Source organism: Zingiber officinale, chromosome 8B, assembly GCF_018446385.1.
Source record: "Zingiber officinale cultivar Zhangliang chromosome 8B, Zo_v1.1, whole genome shotgun sequence".
NCBI lineage: Eukaryota > Viridiplantae > Streptophyta > Magnoliopsida > Zingiberales > Zingiberaceae > Zingiber > Zingiber officinale.
Genome location: NC_056001.1, coordinates 93,544,051 through 93,566,711, shown reverse-complemented (window position 1 = coordinate 93,566,711; position 22,661 = coordinate 93,544,051). Strand labels below are relative to the sequence as shown.

The 22,661-nt window shown below is 38.4% G+C and overlaps 2 protein-coding genes across 2 annotated transcripts; one reads left to right on the top strand and one right to left on the bottom strand.

Annotated features, from left to right (window-relative positions):
• The first annotated feature begins 258 nt into the window (after positions 1-258).
• LOC122014048 lies at positions 259-1,858 on the top strand. Its single transcript, XM_042570242.1, has 3 exons — positions 259-852; positions 964-1,689; positions 1,772-1,858. The coding sequence occupies exons 1-3, from the start codon at positions 259-261 to the stop codon at positions 1,856-1,858; spliced, it is 1,407 nt and encodes a 468-aa protein (XP_042426176.1).
• Positions 1,859-21,255: 19,397 nt separating this feature from the next.
• LOC122014047 lies at positions 21,256-22,453 on the bottom strand. Its single transcript, XM_042570241.1, has 2 exons — positions 21,956-22,453; positions 21,256-21,306 (listed from the first exon to the last, which is right to left on the bottom strand). Exons 1-2 carry the CDS (start codon positions 22,451-22,453, stop codon positions 21,256-21,258), a joined length of 549 nt encoding a protein of 182 aa, XP_042426175.1.
• Positions 22,454-22,661: the final 208 nt, after the last annotated feature.

Sequence of the window (22,661 nt, the reverse complement as noted above, 5' to 3'; positions counted from 1 at the left end):
CGCGGAACCAACTCCAAAATTTTCAAAGTCTTTTAAAATTCCAATGCAACTCTTGACGCTCAGACTTATCCGTCCTAATTAGCAGTTAAAGCACGCGCAGTAACTCCAAAAATTTTTGTAAAGTCCCATAAATTTCTATAGTTAACTCTTTAAATAATCCCCATGGCAAGTTACTATAAATATGCCACAATATTCGCACAAAATCAGACAAGCTCTCTGCTCAATCTACGCCACTGACGCTGCCTGAGCTAATTAGTCATGGCCACTAATCAGCAGCAAATCACCCTCAATGTCTATGTGAACAAGATGAAGAACTGCGTTGCTTTTGTCGAATCGGACTTGGATTTCGTAGATATTCTCTTCAGCTTTCTCACGCTGCCTGTCGGCACCATTGTCCGTCTTCTGAAAAAACAGTCGTCGTTGGGTTGCTTCGATAAGCTTTACCAAGGCGTTGATAGCAAATACCTTGCAACGGCAGTGTGCAGATTGATGTTGACGAAGCCGGTGAACTCATCTGGAGTAAAATGCCAGAAACTAAAGATTAATATCGATGAAATCGGAAAGTTATTCACATGCGCATCCAAAATTTGCTCATATCGTGCGCTCAGCTATTATTCAAGCCTCGAACATTGTCGTTGTGGTCATCACATGGACAGGAAAATTAGCTACGATCTGAATCGAGATTATGTTAATTACGAAGAGTGTCGTGGCGTATTCATCAAAGGGAATAAATTTCTTGTTACAGATTCGCTTTTGGTAGAATCTCTTGAGCACGCCAAGTCGTCTTTTGTCGGTCCCTATGGTGTCTGGAACGGCCTCGAAGAGAGATCGATAACAATCGAACAAGCACAGGTAAATTTTCATTCTCTAACCGATGCCTTCTAGTTTCATGACGTTTTACTCCATTCTCAGCTGAGAATTATCAAGGAACAACAACAATTCCTATAAATTCAATGCTTGCAGGTTTTGCAAATTCTTAAAAGATCTCTCATTTCCGACACTCCACTGACTGATGTTTTATTGCGCAATGAGGAAGATATCCCCCCCAGGCTTTCTGTTCCTCTTCCTGTGGTAAAAACAGTCGCAATCAAGGCGTCTGACAAGGAGAATAAGATCTACAGAATCAAGTTGGCCCTTGTGGGGAACAGGGTGATGTATGCTGAAGCTGGCCAGGACTTTGTCGATGTTATTTTAAGTTTCCTCACGTTTCCGTTGGGTGCTTTGAAGAAGCATTTGGGTAGTCGATTCAAGATTGCATGCCTCAATAACTTGTACGGCAGTGCTGAGCGTTTGGCTTCCTCAGGTTTCGTGGTTGAAGGCTGCGAAGAGAACCTGCTTAATCCCAAGCTCGCACCGTATTTCAACTGCAAGCATCAAGTCATTGGAGTAGAAGTGGACAAGGAACCACTCTACTTCGCATGTGACTACCGCTGCAGACTAAGCGCAAAGAGGTACAACTGTTACTCACCTGGCCATTCGGGTATGAAGGCAAAACGGGCACTGCTTATAGATCCCAAAACATCAACCGAGGGATTAAATTTTTCTGAGGGAAGCTTCTGCAAGCAAATAACGTACATGGTTAGCGACGAACTGGTAGTCACCCCGTTCTCCTTCACACCAGTCTTTTCACTTCACAGGAATATCTCTGAACCAGTCAAGATGGTAGAGTTGGGCATAGATAAAGAAGAGGTCTGTCTATCTTCCGTTGCTACAATTGCATTGCATCTAATTAACTGTGAGATTGATGCTGCTTTCTTTGTTCGTGTTTCAGGTTCTTGATTTGCTTGATGCTGCTTTGTCTTCGAGCACAGCGCTGACAGATGCATTTTTTGATAGAGCTAATGCTGCGCTCGGTTAGGTCGATCAGAATGAGGGCGGTTGAAATAAAAAATGATAATATTAATTTCTCCTTTGTAGAAGGGTTGAATACATATAATATCTCTATTGGCAAATGTCCATTTTCGATCCAAACTTTCCCGATTCAGACATAGTCGGGGTTGAGATTAAAGACGATGATATCAACCTCTCCTTTGTATAAGAGTCGAGCGCATATCGTATCTCCATCAGCAAATATCTATTTCCAGACTCAAATTCCTCCGACTCAGAACAAGTTGAGGTCGAGATCCAAGACGACAAGGGTCGAACGTATATTGTATCTCTATCGGTAAAGGACTGTTTTTGAACTCAAACTCTCTGACTCGGGTAGAGTTTGGATAGATCCAAGATCATGATATCAACTTTCCGGATAGAGTAAATATCGTATCTTTATTGACAAATATTCTTTTCCAACACAAACTCCCCCGATTTGACAATATCAACTTCTTAGCAAAAGTTTTTACAGGTCTATTTGACTCAAATTCATGTCAAAATATACCATTTAAATGTCTGGTAAATTAAATAATAAATTGTCATATCAAAAATTATATTATTAGTATTCGGTTTAAAATGAATATGATTATAATGAATAATATTTGCTTTGAATGAACATTAATAATGATAATCAAATAAATTTTAAATTTTATCTTTATTAATTAGTCAATGGATTAAAAAATATTTAAAAATAATTTCATTTTTTTTTAAATAGCATAAGTGTCAAAATTATCGATAAAGACATTTTAATTTTTTTATATTTTAATTTAATTATATATTCCGTATCTTTTATTATTAATTAATTTATTATTTTTCTTTTTTCTTTTCAACAAGAGGTAAATGTTTTCTAAAAAATAATTATTCATATATTTTTTAAAAAATATCAACCACTACATGAAAAAGGGAAAAAAAAAATATTATAGGATGACTAAATCTTAATATATATATATATATATATATATATATATTATGGGAGTCGCCCAACCATTACTTGCTTGATTTATGTTTACTTGCATAAGATCAACATATGCAATATGTCATATGTGATTACTTGCTTCAATGGTTCCAAAAAGAAATAAATTCAGCATATCGAGTAACATATTCAAAATATTACCAAAAAACAACATCAATAATAACATTGTCCATTACCATTTTAAATATAATCTACTTGCTTAACACAAAATGAGAGTTATCCAAATGGTCGTCTCAATGCAAAATCAAATATGAGACTTAAATAAAATATAAAACTACCCATAAAACATCAACCTCAATAGTTGAAGATAAAAATTCCAAAATTAGGATCTTAACGGACTATAGTTATATTAAAGTTAACACATATTCCCTCATTTCAGTGGAATCTAAACCTGAATAACAAATCAGTATTCAAAGGATCTTGACAAATAGCTTTAGAAGCCTTTTATTTATCCGGACCACTAAACCCATGCTTTTCCAGCAGTTCAAGAACTTGACATTCTTGAGGTTGTAACTTGCATCCAAGTTGACATTGTGCTAAGGTGGCCATCAAGACTCTTCATAAAACCCCGAACTTCATCATTAAATTTCTTGTCCTCGTTTTCAGCATTCTTTGCAGGTGCAAACTTGGCCTTCTTTGAAATTTTATGAATTTGATGAGGGATTTTTTTAGAAGCTTGTGCATTGGAAGAATTAGATGGTAGTCACTCCATGGTAAATAAAAATTCAATTTCAATGTTGGAATTAGAATTGTAAATGAACCAAGAGTTCGTGAACAATCTTGGTGTTCATCTTGGCAAGAGCTTGTTTATGTTCACTCAATATACACAAAATTAATTAAATAAATAAGTTTGAACGACTCGTTAAACTAAACAAACAAACTTAAACACATGTATTCAACTCATTAACATTCGTGAATAACGTTTAAGAACAATGTTTATGAAACATATGCATTAATAAAACTCTTTTCAATATGCTAAATAAATAATAAAATAAATAAATAAGTTTAAATTCTCAAACTCAATAACCAATCAAATAACTAAAAGTTTTAAATAATCAAACAAGCATAAATTGAGAGCTCGATAATATCTAAATAAACCAGGCTCAAACTAAGATCAAGCCAAGCTCGAATTGAGAGCTCGACAACATCTAAATGAATCAAGCTCGAACCAAGCTTCAAACAAGCTCAAGCTCTTAAAAAATAAAATAAACCAAGCCAAGCTTGAACAATCATTTTAAAAGTTTGGTTCATTTTAAGCTATGCTCGGCTTAGCTCGGTTACCTTATCAAACAAGCTTGAACACCCCAAAGCTCAGCTCGGCTCAGCTTGGATCATTTATAGCCCTAGTTGGAATCACTCTTTTCTGTCATAGGTAAAGTAACATTAGCATTTCCTAAATTCTGCTCAGCAGCAAGTGGATCTTCAGCCACATCCCCCTTGCTTGATCCTTGTCATACACAATATCCAAATCTGTAAAGTAAGGGAATGAGACATTATACAAGCGCTTAACATCTTTGTGAGTCTATTAAAAGAAAAATTAAACAACAGGTACAACATAAGTATAAATCATAACCTATAAAACATGTATTATGTTCAAGTTGAAGTTAAAGAAAACAATGAGTGAGGAGAAGAACTTTGTAGTGTATTCTCTATATCAATTGTGTAGGTTACAACCTCAATCTATACACAAAGCTATGTTAATTAAGTATTTAGGAAACTATGCCAAAATTAGAGTATAATTAGGTATTTATGGAATCACAATCAAATATTAATGTTTGATTGATTTTTAGAGTTGATGTGATTATTTTGATCTGATTATGATTGTGATTGATCTTAGAGGATTGAATTATTATCTCTAACATGATTCTTCTAATCTAATTGTGATTGTGATTGATCTTGGAAGATTGAATTATTATCTCTAATAGCCCCCTCAAGTGAAATGGGGAGGCACACACCGTGAACTTGTCCCAGAGAAGAGCAAATCGATGTGACAAGAGGCTCTTTGTGAAGATATCAGCAACCTGGTCTTAGGTAGAAATATAGTGTATTTGAAGTAGCTTGCGAGTGACTCATTTATGAATAAAGTGGAAATCAATCTCAATATGTTTGGTTTGTGTGTGAAACACCAGATTAACAATTAAGAATGTCGCACCAATATTGCTGCACCAAAGGATCGGTGGGTTTGGTAAAGGAACTCAGAGTTTTGTTAAGAGTGACTATACCTAACAGACTTCAACAGTAGCATGAGCTAGGGCCCTATATTCAGACTTAGTACTGGATCGAGTGACAACAAGTTGTTTCTTGGAATTCCATTTAAATGAGATTGACTCCAAGAAAGATGAAATAGATGGTAGTCGAGCGATGATCATTGGTACAACCGACCCAATCAGCATCGGAGAATACTGTCATACCAAGTGAGGTAGATGGCCTAATCGGACGGTCATGATATGGAATGTGCCAATGATATTGAAGAATGCATTTGACCACCACCCAATGAGAAGTAGGAGACTGAATAACTGACATGCTCGATTAACTGCAAAGGCAATCTCAGGGTGAGTGAGGGTGAGGTACTGCAGGGCACCAACAATGCTCCGATATATGTGAGGCTCAGGCAAGGGACCACCATCATGGAGAGAGAGAGAGAGAGAGAGAGAGGAGAGAGGAAATTAGGGTATGTAAAGGCTTGGCATGGTCCATATGAGCTCGAGATAGAAGATCTACTACATATTTGGATTGACAAAGAAAAAACCCTTAAGGGGTGCAAGTAGCTTCAATGTCGAGGAAATAGTGAAGTTGACCTAAGTTTTTTAGAGGAAACCTCTCATATAGTTGCACAAGCATAGCGAATATATGAGGGGAGGAATTGCTAGTGAATATATCATCATCAACATAAACTAACAAATAGGAAGTTATCTGAGCTAAGTGATAGAGGAATAGTGAGGATTCAGACTTGGATTCCTTAAAACCCAAGGAGAGGAGAGATTCTCATAGTGTGGCATGTCATTCCTGAGGAGCATGTTTGAGACCATAGATAGCCTAGTGAAGTTTACATACATGATTAGGAAAGTCGGGATGTGTGAAGCTAGGTGGTTGAGACATATAAACCTCCTCATGAAGAGTCCCATGGAGGTTTCTAACATCAAGTTGATGGATAGGCCAACCTTGAGTAGCACTAAGAGCAAAAACTATGCGTAAGATGGTGGGTTTAATGATAAGACTAAAAGTCTCAACATAGTCAATATCAGGTTGTTGGTGAAAACCTTTGGTGATAAGATGAGCTTTGTGACGCTCAATGGTGCATCAAATCGACGCTTAAGTTTGAAAATCCACTTGTTGCCAACAATATTTTGAGTAGATGTGAGGGAACAAGTGACCAAGTGCCATTTTGAATGAGCGCATTGAATTCAAAAGTCATGGTGTCCTGCCACGTAGGGTCTTTGTTGGCGATGGTAAAGCAGGTTGGTTCACAATCCTCTATAGTGACAGTATGTGCAACAACTTTTGATTTAGCATGAGTAACCATAGGATGCAAGGAGCAAGCCAGTGCTTTAAGAGGGCTACTGGTAGATGCAGCAGATGGAGATGCAGGGGATGGAGAGTTAGTAGTATCTGAACTAGAATGAGGTGAAGTAGCCAAATGATCAAAAGGTGGAGGCGAAGAGTCCTCTAGAGCAGTAGAAGACCAAATAGAGAATTTTGAAGGAAGCATTGCAGTCGATGCTGGTGGCATAGAGTTAGAGGGCATCCAAGATTGTGTTACAGCAAACAGAAATGAGGTCTCATCAAAGTGATGTTAGTATTAACCCTAGTACCAATTATGATGTGATTGTAAAGGGCTCCTTTTGTATCATATTTCATTATCAATAAAAGGTAAAGTTGGTTATTATATTTATTTCAATTCAGTGTCGAATGAATAAGTATAATAATGTCCTAAAGTAGGAGGTTCTAATCTACAACATATCAATTGGTTGAATTGATAGTAAGATATTGTAGATATACATAGAACACTACTCTTAACTATTCTTAATCAAGTATTAATATGCAAAGACAATATTAATGCATTATGACTATCATGTAGGTCATCGGATGACTTAATCCCATAAGTCATAGATATGAGATATTAAGTTGAAACATGTGTATATATTAGAGAATATATACTAAATGACCCACCATGAGAATGTTTTATGGATCGTTATATAAGTGTCATAACATTCTCATGTGAGTATTGGTATGAATAATCCTTAGACCTGAAGACACTACGGTTCCCTACATAAGGCATTGTATACTTTGATATCGACAAACGTCACCTGTTACAGTGTGGACTATAAAGTCGATCACGGGGTATGCAATAACTTATGCGAAGGAATGTGAGTGATGTAGATGAGATCTATTCCTTCCATATGATGGAATCGATATCTGTGGGCCCCTTGATGAGTAGGGCACAAGAAAGCATGATCATGCTCAAATGAGTCAATATGAGATATTGAGCTTATTTGATTGAGTGTCTACTTAGAGATCAAGAAATACAAAGATTGATAAGATGATGATACGGTCTATGCCTCATTGATCAATCTAGATATCAAGAATAGAAAGATTGAGTCATATAAGATAATAGCCACAGAAAGGTTAAGTCAGATCTTGACATTCTCGTCACTTGGATAGCAATGATGTCTTGCTAGATGCCACTCATTATTTATGCATCTAAAATGTTGATTTGGATACATTGCCAATGTTACAAGAACCAATTGGGTCACACACAAAGAATAAGTTAATTTGGAAATGGGTTCATATAATGGACCATTGGATTAAATCTAATCCGAATTAGACTTATTGAGTTAGACTCAATTGGATCCAATTATTAGATTGAGTCTAATTCGAATTAGATTCATTGAGTCAATTTGGATTGATGTTCATGAAGTCAATTGGATTGATAAGGTTCAATGAGTTAGACTCATTGGGTGAACTCGAGTTCATCAAGGAAGATAAATGGTCAATTTTGAACCATTGAATTCAATGGTCAATTTTGAGCTATTAGATTGAAGAGAGGAAGACCAAAGGGCAAAACCCTTTGGTATTCTTTAGATGGATATAAATATGATTTATGAATGGAATTTTCATTAGATGAAAATTTGTTGTGTCCATTGAGCTTCCTCCTTCTCTTCCTCCCTATCTTGGTAGAACCTCCTTTCTTGGTTGCTAGCACAACCTTAGGTGGTTTTCTTCTCCAATCCTTGAGTTTATCAGACGGATGATAATCTTGTTCGTATGGATACCGTTAGAGGCACGAACGTGTGATCGTGCTGAAATCCTAGCACGATGAAGATCAAGTGCACGCATCAAAGATATAACCCTCTAATCAATCTTAGTATAAGATAGTTTTCCCTTCGCATGGATCTTTTGGAGAGGATCTAGTAAATTTTCACTGCGCTTTTTGCGTGTTTAGTGCATTAAATCCCTACAGTGGTATCATAGCAACTTGCAAAAGCGTATACTAAGTTGTAGTTTAAATTTTTATGTGATATAAAAATTGCATGATATGTTTACTATGATTTGCATGATTATGAGTTTTTGGTTCTGTTAGGAATGAAACAAGTGAGTATATGAATAAACTAAAGGATATAGCATCTTCATACTTATTATGAACAAGTGCTATAACCTATTTCGTTTGATAGAAATATAATTCCAAAGTTTCAGCCAAGAGTAGCTATGAATAGCAAGGTGGTCTCGGCTAATGTGTTGTGAACAACATGGTCTCTCAATTTTTGTGGATAGTAGGGTCTCGAGTATGGCAGTAACTCATACAATAAGTATGCAAAATAATTTTACTTCGGGGGCGCTGCTGCAAGGGGCACTAGCCCCTTAACCCTTGCCCTCTAACCGGCTAGCAGGACCGCTGTGGCATTGTAGCTCATAACTTTTTGTTAAAAATCATAGTAGACTTATGTCATAAGGATATTGTGAATATATATGACATAGTACATGGTTATGGCCCTCTTCCCAATGTGAGGATGTGTGTATGTGATGTTATAATTCATAATACAGCCTGCATATCGTGCCTTCATCTTTTATCACTCTTGTTGTAAATTTAGACTACGCTCGAATGTAACTCAAGGATTTTTTAGATTTTGTAATGCATAAATATTAGAGAGAAATTAGTTTATTGGACGATGGCGAAAAAGGGAGAAGGACAACAACACACGATTGATAACCATAATTTTGTTACACTAGTTTGATTCATACATGCATGATTTGATGTCTTGTTCATAGTTGAAACTCATATTTACACTACATTTCATGCATTGCATTTATTCTTGGAGTTAATTTCAAATTATCTTATTAATGCGTTAATTGATGCTAATATTTGATTGTTATTTTGTAGGCATCAAAGGATCTTGGACTTGGATTAATTTGAACCAATTTGTGCTTGAATCAGAGTTCAAACAAGATGATCAAGCTTTAGAGCAATTTGGATTGTTTATCCAAGATCAAGAGAGATATGAGCTATTCATCGAAGATCTACTCCATCCGAGCCTTGTGTGTTGGTGCAATATCCCTAGGTCAAGGTTGACCTGGATGACTAAGCTTGAGTTGGCTCAAATTTGAGTCTTGATATTTGGGTTTCAATGTTTGACAACACATGAAGATTATAAATGCAATCATCCGTTTGGGGAGATTGTTGATACAATTCCTCTCTGGTCAAGGTTGACCAGTTAGATGTAAAGAAGAGTCAAGTAGGTCAAAGGGTTGACCAGATACTTGACTGGAAAAGTCCTAACTAAAGGTTAGATAGTTGAAAGTCCTGGTGAGTGAAGTCAGACTGTTGGAAAATTCTGGTGAGTGAAGCTAGGTGAAAGACCTAGTGAGTGAAGCTAGGTAGTTAGAAAACCTAGTGAGTAAAGTTAGGTAAAAGTCCTAATGAGTGAAGACAAGCAAGTGGAAATCCATGTGGGGCAAGGTTGACCGGATACCTGGTGTTGAGATGCCCAAGTAGGTCAAAGGATTGACCGGATACTTGGCACGAGAAAATCCAGATGGGTCAAGGGTGATCGGACATCTGGTGGAAGTCCAAGTAGGTCAAAGGATTGACCAGATACTTGGTACAATGAAATTCAGATGGGTCAAGGGTGACCAGACATCTGGTGGAAGTCCAAGTGGGTCAAGGTTGACCGGACACTTGGAACGAGGAGAAAAGTCCAAGTGGGTCAAAGGAATTGACCGGACACTTGGTGAAGAAGCTCTAGCAGGTCAAGGGTGATCAGATACTAAGCATGATGCCCCAATAGGTCATGGTTAACCGGATGTTGAGTTTGGGAACCTTGGACTTGATTTAGGCAAGTCAAAGGTGGGTCAATCGATCAACCAATCGATTGAACCGTAGTCCAATCGATCAGTTGATCGATTGGATGTGTGTCGCGAAGAAGGTTTGGCTCAATCGATCGATCGATCGATTGAGAGCAATTATCGCGAGCACAAAACCTTTCCCAATCGATCAGCCGATCGATTAGGCATCTCTAATCGATCGGTCGGTCGATTGGAGACTGGATTTCTCGCATGCACAGACGTGAGAAAGGCTGGATCGATTGGTTGATCGATTCAACCATTTCCAGCAGAGCACAGACGCATTCTGAATCGATCAGCCGATCGATTCAAAGCCTCCCCAATCAATTGAGAGTCATTTAATCGATTGGAATCCAATCGTTGCGCAGGTTATAGCCGTTGGCAAGCGTTCTCCCCAGCGATTCTTCTCCAGCGACAACAGTGCGATCTCAGTGGCAATCTCAGCGAGCTTCTCCACACTTTCACTGATAGTTCTTGAAGGCTCTTGGAGACAAGTGTAGTCACACTTAAGTAAGAAGAAAGAGTTTCCATTTGTATCTTTTGTATTTTCTTCTTGTGGGCGTTGTATATTTTTGTGTGAGTTTGTACGAGGCTTCTCCGCCTCCGGCTGCGACCGAGAAGGAGTGTTTTTATTAGTAGAGAGCGTATCGTGTGTGGATCCTTGGATTAGTCACCTCTTCTTGAGGTGGATACCAAGTAAATCCTTTGTGTTAGCATTGTAAGTTTGCTTCAAGTCCATTCTGCTGCATATCATCATCGAAGAAGCAACGATGAGCACACGACGAGCTATTCACCCCCCCCCCCCTCTAGCACCAAACGACCCTAACAAGTGGTATCAGAGTGAGGTCGCTCTTTACCGGAATCATCGCCGGAAGGGGCAAAAAGGCTAGAGGGTGAAGAAGTTGGAACAAAATTCATCAAGTCAAAGAATTCATCAAGAGCTCAACTTCAAGATGGAATTCCGAGATGGACTTGGATTCGACACAAGGGTGTCTCCATCATACACATCAATAAGCTTCGATTCTTGGAAATTAAGAATTTAAAATTTCCTCATGATGGAGATAGAGTAATGGTTTTCTCTAATGGAAGGTTTTAAACTCCAAAAAAATCAAAAGGAAAAATCCTCAAGAAGAGCAAATGGAGTCAAGAGCAAATTCAAAGGAGCGAGGTAAATGACAAGGTGACCAAGTTATTGTTAGTTAGAGCCCTAGAGCCAATCATTTGATGATTGTTGTATAGACTCGTTGTATCATATTTTTATGTATATATAAAGGTATTTGTTTATGGTTATTATGCTTACTTGTATTGGTGCCAAATAACTAAGTATAATAGCGTCCTTGAGTAGAAAGTTCTTACCTATATCAATCGATTGGTTGAATCGATAGTGAGATGATATAGGGAACACTACTCTTAATCATTCCTAGTCAAGTATTAACATTCAGGGACAATGTTAATGCGACGAGACTAGCATGTAGGTCAACTCGATGACTTGATCTCACAAGTCATGGATATGGAGATATCAAGTTGACACATGGGTATGCATTGGAGAATGTATATTGAATGACTCGCCATGAGAAAGTATCATGGATCATTATATGAGTGTCATATACTTTCTCATGTGGCTATTAGTATGACTATTAGTCCTTGGACCTGAAGTCACCATGGTTCCCTACATAAGGAGTTACATACTTTGACTTCGTCAAACGTTACCCGTAACTGGGTGGACTATAAAGACAATTACTGGGTATGTAACAAATTACGCGGAGGGATGTGAGTGATGTAGATGAGATCTATTCCTCCTATATGACGGGAGTGACATCATTATTCTTGATAGAGTGAGACCACTAAGTGCATGGTCATGCCCAAATGAGTCAATATGAGATGTTGAGCTCATTTGATTGAGTGAGTCTACTTGGGATTCAAGATTTAGATTGATTAGAGGATGACACGGTCTATGCCTCATATTGATCAATCTAGATGTCAAGGATAGAAGGACACTTGTCATATATTGTGAAGAGTCACAACTAGTAGTCACAAGGTGATGTTGGATCTCAACATTCTTGTAACTTGGGTAGTAATGATGTGTTGCTAGATAACGCTCATTACTTATGCTTCTAAATGGGTTTAGGAGCATTGCCAACGTTACAAGAACCTATAGGGTCACACACAAAGGGTAATTAGATGGAGATTAGGTTCATATGAAGAACCAAGAGGATTATATTCATGTGATGAACCAAATTGGATTAAGAGTAATCCAAAGTAAACTAATTGAGTTGGACTCAATTTGGTTCATGTGTTAAATGAGTCTAATTTGAACTTAGACTCATTGAGCCAATTTAATTCAATGAATAGAGATTCATTAAATTAAAAATTGACTTGATCCAATGGTTAGATTTGATCAACCATGGGAGAGAAGTGGTCAAGTTTGACTTGACTTGAGAGGAAGATGAAACGTCAAGTTTGACTTGACCATTGCCACCTCATTTGTGAGTTGGCATTGAGTGGGCTAATTATGATGTGTCACATCATCAAGGCTAGCACATTTGTGTGCCACCTCATGAGGGAGATCAAGAGTTGTGACTCTTGATATCCCATGGAAGTTTAAAAGCCTTCCTTGAAGTGGCCGGCCACATTAAACTCAATGGTGAGTTTCATTTTGGTTTTGTAACCTCCTTCTTCTTCCTCCTCTCATCTTCTTCTCCCTCTCCTCCACCTTGGACGAACCTTCAAAGGTGCTAGCACACCTTTTGTTTGGTTTTTTCTCCACCTAATCGTTCGTGTGGATACGTATAGAGGAGTGTTCACTTGAACACTCTCGAGATCCGACAAACTTGGACGAGCGGGATAAGCGAAGGGCTTCGCATCAAGGGCAATCTCTCTACCATGTAGATCTAGAGCAGATCTAGGTTTAGAAACTTGTACACATAAAGTTTTTGGAAATTATTTTCTTCTCACGGATCCGGTGACATGGGATTTCGAGGTTTCCACAACGCAAAAAGCGGTTTTTGCGGCTCGAAAATCCCAACAGTGGAATCAGAGCCACGTGCGAAGCGTGTATGAGTTTCGTTTGTATTTTTATGAAAAATTACAGATCTGTAACTCTCTATAAGTTTGTGATTTTTATGTATTTTATGGGTATTTTTCTCGTAGAAGCGAAGCAACAAGTGTTTGGACACTTGTAGGCTTCGACGGCCGAGAAAAACCTTCCAAAACGGCAAGGTCTCGCCCAAACAAATTTATTTTTGTTTGGGACAACAACTTAAGGTGCTGTAGGATCGCTTAGGAACACTTGCGATGGTTATATCGCAAGTAGAGGTGCTGCCCCTAACCCCGCAAGGGGCTTTGTTCCGCGATTGCGCCTGAAAATCGCTAATCGGGACCGCCGGGAAGTTGCGACTCATAAAATCATAAAATTATTAGAAAAAAATTAAAAAAATTAATGGAAATCACATAATTTAGAATTATGTATCATTTTGTGATGGTCATGGCCCAAAGAACCCAATTTGATTGGAAATATGTGTTGTAATTCATAATATGGTCTGCGCGCCATTTTGTGTGTTTGTGCGTGTTGTACTTGATTCGCGACCTGCGCGTCGTGCCCTTCTATTTATATTCATGTTGTAAAATATTTTTAGACTCAAATGTAACTCGAGTTTCACCTTTTTGTAATGTACAAAATGAGGCGATGGAAGGTCCACTCGAGGAGGAGTTACGAGGAGGGTGCGAGCAACACATGGCGGTCAAAGGGAGGAGCTTGGAGAAGCTATTGACCCTAGGTTGACCAACTGATCTTCTCATTGGCTTGAGAAGATCGTAGTAGGGCCATGATTAATCACAAAATGTAATTAATTGCTTGTGTGTGTATGTGATGCATGCTAGATTAGTAATTAATTAGTGCCTTAACGATTAGATTCGATCTAAATCACGTACTTGATACACATCGTCGATTAGATTAGATCTCAATCGCGCCAACTCGAAATGCCTACCATGCCGTGATACCCATCACTACCTCGATCACATGTTGTTGTTGAATCTGCCAAAGCAGAGCAACGCATATTATCTTGGTAGGGTACGGAGGGACAATCATGGTCCCGCCTAACAACGCATGAGTGAGTACAACTCAATTAGATTGAGTAACTAGTTAACTCAATTGGATCGAGTTTAACTATAGGCATTTTCCAATGATTGGTAGATAGGTCAAAATCACATTTATATTAATTCTTGGGCGATTTAGCCAAAGCTAACTCAAGTTTTAATACATATGCGAATCTTGATCCTATAAACAAGAGTTGCATAGAGATGTAATTGGTAATTAGTTACCTACCGATCATACTAAGTCTTGGGAGATTTAGCCAAAGCTAACTCAGGGCGTAGTATGATGTGGATCTTGTCCCGCACGAATTATAGTTGGTTAGAATCTAGTAGGTGTGGTTTGACCACGCCCATGACTTGATTCTACAAAAGTTCTATAATTCAGTGGGAGCATCATTTAATTAAAGACCTAATTAGATGATTAATTGGAATATGATATTTATTTTATGTATTTTTTTTGTTGTAGATTATCATGTCGTCAAACACGAACTCCTTCTCCCTGCGTTCTGTCCTCGACAAGGACAAGCTCAATGGAGCTAACTTCCTGGACTAGTACAAGAATCTGAGAATAGTTCTCACTCAAGAAAGAAAACTGTACGTCCTGGAGCAACCCATTCCCGAGGCACCTCTTGCCACTGCCACGCGAGCTGATCGAGATGCTTACAAGAAGCATCAAGATGACGCATTAGATGTGTCATGTCTTATGCTCGCGACCATGAACTCTGAGCTTCAGAAGCAACACGAGTTGATGGGTGCTTATGATATGGTTGAACATCTTTGTCAACTATATCAAGGACAAGCGAGGCACGAGAGATTCGAGATCTCTAAGGCACTGTTTCAGTGCAAGATGCAAGATGGGACTCCCGTAGGCTCATATGTACTCAAAATGATTGGGTACATAGAAAACCTACAGAGGTTGGGATTCCCACTTGGCCAAGAGCTGGCAACTGACCTAATCTTGCAATCCTTGCTAGATAGCTATAGTCAGTTCGTTCTAAATTATAACATGAATGAAATTGACAAGCCACTGCCCGAGCTACTTAACATGTTAAGAACTGCTGAGCTCAACCTTAAGAAGGTTAAGCCCAATACCATTCTGATGGTACAAAAGCATAAGGGCAAGGGCAAGCCCAAAGGTAAGGGAAAGTCTCAAGCCAAGGGCAAAGGCAAGGCACTTAAACCCAAAGGAGGGGTTGCCAAGGATGCTACCTGCTTCCACTGCAGTCAGACCGGACACTGGAAGAGGAACTGCAAAGTGTACCTGGAAGATCTTAAGAAGAAGAGAAGTGAGACTTCCACTTCAGGTATATATGTTACAGAAGTCAATCTATCTATTTCTTCATCATGGGTATTAGATACCGGATGTGCTTCTCACATTTGTACTAATGTGTAGGCGCTAAGAAATAGCAGGACATTGACGAAGGGTGAGGTGGACCTACGAGTAGGCAATGGAGCACGGGTTGCTGCTGTTGCTGTAGGAACTTATTCTCTATCTCTGCCCTCTGGGCTTGTACTAGAATTGGATGATTGTTGTTATGTGCCTACTTTGACTAAGAACACTATATCAGTTTCTTGTTTAGACAAGAAAGGCTTTTCATTTATAATAAAGAACAAATATTGTTCAGTTTATTTAAATGATATGTTCTATTGTAGTGCACCTCTGATGAACGGACTCTATATTCTAGACCTTGAGAACCCTATCTATAACATAAGTACCAAGAGGTTCAAGTCAAATAACATGAACCAAACCTATATCTGGCACTGTCGCTTAGGTCATATAAATGACAAACGCTTATCCCAACTTCATAAAGATGGTTTGCTCGACTCATTTGATTTTGAATCATATGAGACATGCGAGTCATGCCTACTAGGCAAGATGACCAAGACTCCCTTTAGTGGACACAGCGAGAGAGCGACTGACTTGTTAGGACTTATACATAGTGATGTATGTGGACCTTTCAATGTCGCTGCTAGGGGTGGTTATAGGTACTTCATTACATTTACTGATGATTTCAGTAGATATGGTTGTGTATATGATGACACATAAGTCAGAATCCTTTGAAAAGTTCAAAGAATTCAAGAATGAAGTACAAAACCAGCTTGGCAAGAGTATTAAGATACTTCGATCAGATCGAGATGGTGAATACCTTAGCCATGAGTTTCGTGACTATCTAGCTGAGTGTGGGATTCTATCTCAACTCACTCCTCCTGGAACACCACAGTGGAATGGTGTATCTGAAAGGAGGAATCGTACCTTATTAGATATGGTACGGTCTATGATGAGTCACACAGATCTTCCTATGTATCTTTGGGGCTATGCTCTGGACACAGCAGCCTTTATACTCAACCGAGTTCCATCCAAGGCTGTGATAAAGACACCATATAGGATATGGACTGGGAGAGATGCCCAGGTGTCTTTTATAAGGATTTGGGGTTGTGAGGCTTACGTTCGATGTCAAGTCTCGGATAAACTGGGACCCAAATCCGATAAGTGCTATTTTATTGGATATCCCAAGGAAACAAAGGGATTTTACTTCTACATTTCCAGCCAACACAAGGTAGTTGTGGCTAAGACTGGGGTATTTCTAGAAAAGGACTTTGTTTCTAGAAAGACTAGTGGGAGTACGTTCAATCTTGAAGAAGTTCAAGATATAGACCATAGCACTGAAGCCTCGATGGAAGTTGAACTGGAACCACAAAGTGTTGTGGATGATGATGTTGTTCAACAAAGAGTTGAGGAACAACAACCAGTTCAAGTAGAACTACCTCTTCGCAGGTCTGATAGGGTATGTCGTCAGCCTGAGAGATACTCATTTCTCTTGTCTAACCATGATGACGTTGTGCTCATTGAGGATGAGCCTACCTCCTATCAGGAAGCTGTGATGAGCCCAGATTCTGAGAAATGGCTAGAGGCCATGAGATCCGAGATGAAATCCATGTACACTAACCAAGTATGGACTTTGGTTGATCCACCTGAAGGGGTCAAACCCATTGGGTGTAAGTGGGTCTTTAAGAGAAAGACTGACATGGATGGACTTATTTATAAGGGTCGCTTGGTAGCTAAAAGTTTCAAGCAAATTCATGGTATTGACTATGATGAAACCTTTTCTCCAGTAGCGATGTTTAAGTCCATTCGGATCATGCTTGCTATTGTAGCGTACCATGATTATGAGATCTGGCAGATGGATGTCAAAATTACGTTTCTGAATGGAAACCTGCTCGAGGATGTGTACATGACACAACCTGAGGATTTTGTAGATCCACAGCATACTAACAGAGTATGCAAGCTGCATAGGTCCATTTATGGACTAAAGCAAGCTTCTCGGAGATGGAATCTTCAATTCGATGATGCGATCAAACAGTTTAGTTTCATCAAGAATGAAGATGAACCTTGTGTCTACAAGAAGGTTGTAGGGAACACAGTTATCTTCCTTATATTGTATGTGGATGACATACTACTCATTGGGAAAGACATCCCTTTGCTGCAGTCTGTCAAGACTTCACTACAACAAAAACCCTCATAGACATCGATTTTTCACCGGTGTCTATTACATTTTCAACCGATGTCTATGAAGGCGATGTAAAAGGTCTGTCATTTTAGACATCGGGTTAAAATCGGTGTAGTATCACTTAACGACACCGGTTTTCGAATCAGTTATTAACCGGTGTAGTATCACTTAACGACACCGTTTCATCAACGATGCAAAACCGATGTAATATTATATGGTAATAACACCAGTTTTGGCAGCGGTATACGATCGATGTAATATTAGTTAATGACACCGGTTTTGCAGCAGTGGAAAATCGATGTAATATCAGTATTTTTTACCAACACAAATTTGATTTCCGAAACAGTGAAAAACCGACAGTAACCAAGAAAATACACAAATATTCATAAATTACACAAATATTTTTCATTCAACAGTATCCATAAAATACACAAATATTCACAAATTACATAAATATTTTTCTTACAGCAGTATTCATAAAATACACAAACATTCTTTTTACATCAAAAGCTAATAGATATCAGAATCAAGGTAAAATATTATTTTAACAACACATCAAGGTAGAACATCGTGAGTCAAAAATCAAGCTGAGGCTACATTAAATTATGAGAATCAGAATCTATTCAACTTGCTATACTGCTTCATTCTTCTTGCGCCTTTCATTTCCCTAATCTCACCACTTTTCACCTTCAAATGCCTAATTTTCTGAGTTAAAACATCCACTGTTCTAATCTGTCAAACAAAAGTATCATTTGTTCTACTTAACTACAGCAAAAAACAAAAACAGAAGAATAATACATGCTGCAAAAGTCCTAGAATATCAACATCAGAACAATGCTGAACAAATCATCAAGAATATTATTCTTTCCACAAATTCTCACAAAATTGTGTATAATTGATCTAAATAGTTAGCAAATGCAATTTTATGATTGTTTTTTCAGAAAGATATATAAAGGAAGCCCTTGAGCCTCCATCCCCCAATAACTTATAATTGTTGTAAGACATTGACATTGTTGTAATGCAATTTCAAAGTGTGTTGTATCCCAATGGTTCAACTAACTGGGGCTCTGACAATATTAATCTTAACTCACCAATTAGCTTATATTGCTAGTAATACCATAGTTTTCCTTCACACACCTTTTACTTAAATCACAACTTAAAGGCCTAGATAACCAAATAAAAGGATTGAAGACAGAGTTAAGAAAAAATGACCTCGGTTTGTTGCGAGCATTAGCGAGTTGCAGGGCAGTAGTGTTTGTGGAAATTACTCCGATTACATCATCAACGAGAGCTGCTAGCTAAGAATGCAATTGCAAAGCAAATTAGTATTGAATGCATTGAAATATAGAAGAGGATAAGTAATTAGATTTAGGATACCTGGCTAGGAGTGGTAATGAAGAGGATATGTGTGTCATCTCCGACCACTTCCTCTACATCCTCCCTCACTTTCTCATGTGGGATGACAAAGAGAGGCTTCACACCCCTGTTTCCACAAGATAATAAGATGTATCTAATATGAAATCAATCCTTGAAGATTTGATATCCATAAGAATAGGACACATAATTCTAAATTCACTTTTCAAGAGTAAGTATTCTTCTGCAGACCATCAAGAACAAGTACTATATGAATTAGACAGTGAACTAAATTTTCTATGCAAAGCAAGGATACATTACCACCATCACAAAGGGAACTATAAGATTATATTGTCTTGGCTTCTTTATTCATGAGCTGAAAATCACCCATCTTATGTGTACTGATCTAGTAGTTAAAGTATGCACATGAGTTAACATCTAGTAAAGTGTCATTCATGTCTAGATTATAGATTCTACATGATGGCAGTAGTGTCATCCATGTATACTTTGTTCTTGACTATTTCTTCCACTTGACTGAACTTATTGTAGATAGCATGGCTTCACTCTATAAACTTGTATCTCTACAAAGGAGTTCTGCATACCTCAAACCTTTTACTATTTCAACCCAAACTTGGATTGGCAACAAGCTATCACTGTCCCCCTTGGATCTCATTGAAGCCACAAAATCTGTTTCAATGCCATGAATGACAACAAATCCCCGCTTTCGAACTCCGACTTTGCTGTATTTTTCTTCCACATAGGCCCTGAGCTTCTTTGAGATGGACACTCTGAGAGGAGTGGAACACTGTCATACATGAATAGCATGCCACGATCCTCCTCCCAAGCATGAGTCTTACCGACCAGAGTATCAACAAGAGCTTCAACAACAAAGAATTTAATTATTATATATGGAAAGAGAGACTTTAAAATGCTTTATCACTTTATCAGTCCAATGCAAAGTTAGCTGTGGTGTAGATAATTCAGAATTATTAGCGCCACTCAGCTAACAGAACAATCTAAAAAAAACCCATAAATTAGCATTCAAATGGCATGCATGCTAACATAAACTTTTAGGCTCAGGGTTGAACAGTTTCAAATTGATCCTCGTGTTAATATGACAAGTTAGCATTCTGATAATTAACACCTTTTCTCCTAGTTTCTCTATATCCAGACGGCAAAAGGACTAATTTGGATTCCATTTGAAGGGAAGAAAAAATCCCTTAACTTGGTTTTAATACACATTTTGTAATCAAAAGTTACCCATCAGCTACACTGACACAATTATAGAATTTACTACTACCTTGTTTCAAGGCAAGTCATGAGAATCGTTAGATAAAAAAAATAATCAACAAGTCACAAGCAGCCACTGTAAAGTGTCCAAGTACCAAGTGTATGTTGAATATGTAAAAGGGAGACAAAAAAGAAAATCATCATAATTACTCAAAAAGCAAACCTATTTCACCAGGTGAATCGGATACATTCCTTACCTCATGGCTACATGCCATTATTTTACCTAAAATTAAATTTATCAAGGTTGTGCAAATCATACTTGGAATCTTGTTAACCAATATGCGAGCTTTTTCTGCACGTTTGAGATTTAAATGTGCACCTCTACTTGAGTTATATCTGTTGTCATCCTGAATGGAAATTATGTACGATAGAGATTACATTCTATTAATTTCAAGCATTTTTCCAAGGGAATGAATAGTGCATGACAAACTTACATACTCCATGGACAAATTGAAGTTCACCGACTAGAGTGTATAATGAAATGCATAAAGCAGTATATGTAAAATTTACAACTCATGTTGATTGCAACTGCTTTCTTACAAAAATTCTTGTAAAAAAGGGCAGTATGGTTCTTTCTTTCACATGACTTGCTCAAAGTTGGGGAACAAAAATATTCTGAAATGGAAAAAAATGGTTCAATATATAACCAATAACAAAATTCCCCTTCATAGACATACTTGCATAAAATAAAGGGTTAATTAATAAATCTATTACAACCTATGGAATTCCATATCTATGAAAACATTAAAAAGAGTTAATTAATAAATGATTTGTGAAGTTGGCAAGGAAGGCAAAGTCACCATTGAGGTAATACGCCAGCAGGGAGTCAAGCTAGATGTTGTTGAGGCTGGCACCAGCAAAGTCGAGGGAGGGTTTCAGCAGCTGTGGGGTAAGGGATTCAGGGGTAAGTAAGGGTTTTCCATTTTCCACTAATTTAACGTTGCAAGTTTATCCTCAGTTGACAAGCAATGTAGTTAAAGAGGCTGATCTACATTTTCTACATCATCGACTTAACACTTGTGATGTTGAGATAAATTTGATTTTTTTTTAAAAAAACATTATGAAAGATAAGAAAAATCCCTATAGAAGTTTTGATAGATCTATAATAACACTAATGAAAAGAAAAACACTTCGTAAGAAACAAGATCTATGGAAGAGATCCTCTTTGACTAATTTCAGGACTATACTTCAATATTTCCCTGAATTATACTAAATGACAAAAAGAACATTGAAAAAACTACTAGGGTTATCTATTTCTCTCTTCTTCTTTTTTTGTTTTGTTAGCAAGATTTAGTTCAAAGTTAGACCGACGGAGTCTGTAATTCTCATACTACTAAAGATGTCGTTCCACTTGTTCACAAGAACATTGAATCAATGAAGTCCAGCTGGATTCTTTTTAGTTTCTCTATCAAGCAAGGATAAAATAAGCCCTTTTAAATTCTCCCTGCAACCTTTGCTACTTGGAAAGTCTCTCTGACTCATGGACTAAAGTAAATCGATTGTAAACGCAGAAACTACACAGTGGCATTACCTCGAACGCTGAACGGGCAACCTTCTTGGCGCGATGAAACAGAGAGAGAATCCCTCTGCAAGAGTGTATGTGCTGGAACTGGTCAATGCCGAGCTTGCGAGTGACCCAGCCGAACTGGATGTAGATGAAATCGGAGTAGGGGAGGTCGACCTTGATGTAGCTGACGTCGTACCAGATGAGATAGCTCCGGATCTGGACACCCTCGAGGTTGGAGACGGAGCCGTAGCCGAGGAAGCTAGACACGCGTGGGGCGTAGTAGACGACGTACTCGAAGTCGATGTAGCACTCTCCGTAGAGATCGATGACGATGTAGCCGTTGGAAGCGACGGAGAAAGACTTGACGGTGTCGGGGAGGATGTCGGGAGGGAGGTTGTACTCCTGGAGGATGTCGTAGACAGTGGAGCTGTTGGACGGCGAGGCCGACGATTGGCCAGTCACCGCCGCGGAGAGGGAGGAAGGGAAGAAGAGAGAAAGGAGGAGGAGGAGGGAGGAGGACATGGCGATCGGGAAGGAGAAACCCGACGGATTTGGGAAGGCAAGAAGGAGAGCTAAGTCTTTGACTGCGGAATATAAAAACAAGTGTTGTGGAAAAAAACATACCAAAATGCGAAGAAGGCTTCCTCTTCTCACCCAAAGGGAGGAGTTGGAGGAGATGCGGTGTGATTGGACGGAGAAACAAGGGCGTTGTGTCTTAAGGTTGAGAGAG

Coding starts and splice junctions, on each gene's coding strand:
- LOC122014047 (XM_042570241.1), bottom strand. CDS start 22,453: ATGTCCTCCTCCCTCCTCCTCCTCCTTTCTCTCTTCTTCCCTTCCTCC. Junction 21,307..21,955: donor TTGCCCGTTCAGCGTTCGAG/GTAATGCCACTG, acceptor CTTACCCCACAG/CTGCTGAAACCCTCCCTCGA.
- LOC122014048 (XM_042570242.1), top strand. CDS start 259: ATGGCCACTAATCAGCAGCAAATCACCCTCAATGTCTATGTGAACAAG. Junction 853..963: donor TAACAATCGAACAAGCACAG/GTAAATTTTCAT, acceptor CAATGCTTGCAG/GTTTTGCAAATTCTTAAAAG. Junction 1,690..1,771: donor TGGGCATAGATAAAGAAGAG/GTCTGTCTATCT, acceptor TTCGTGTTTCAG/GTTCTTGATTTGCTTGATGC.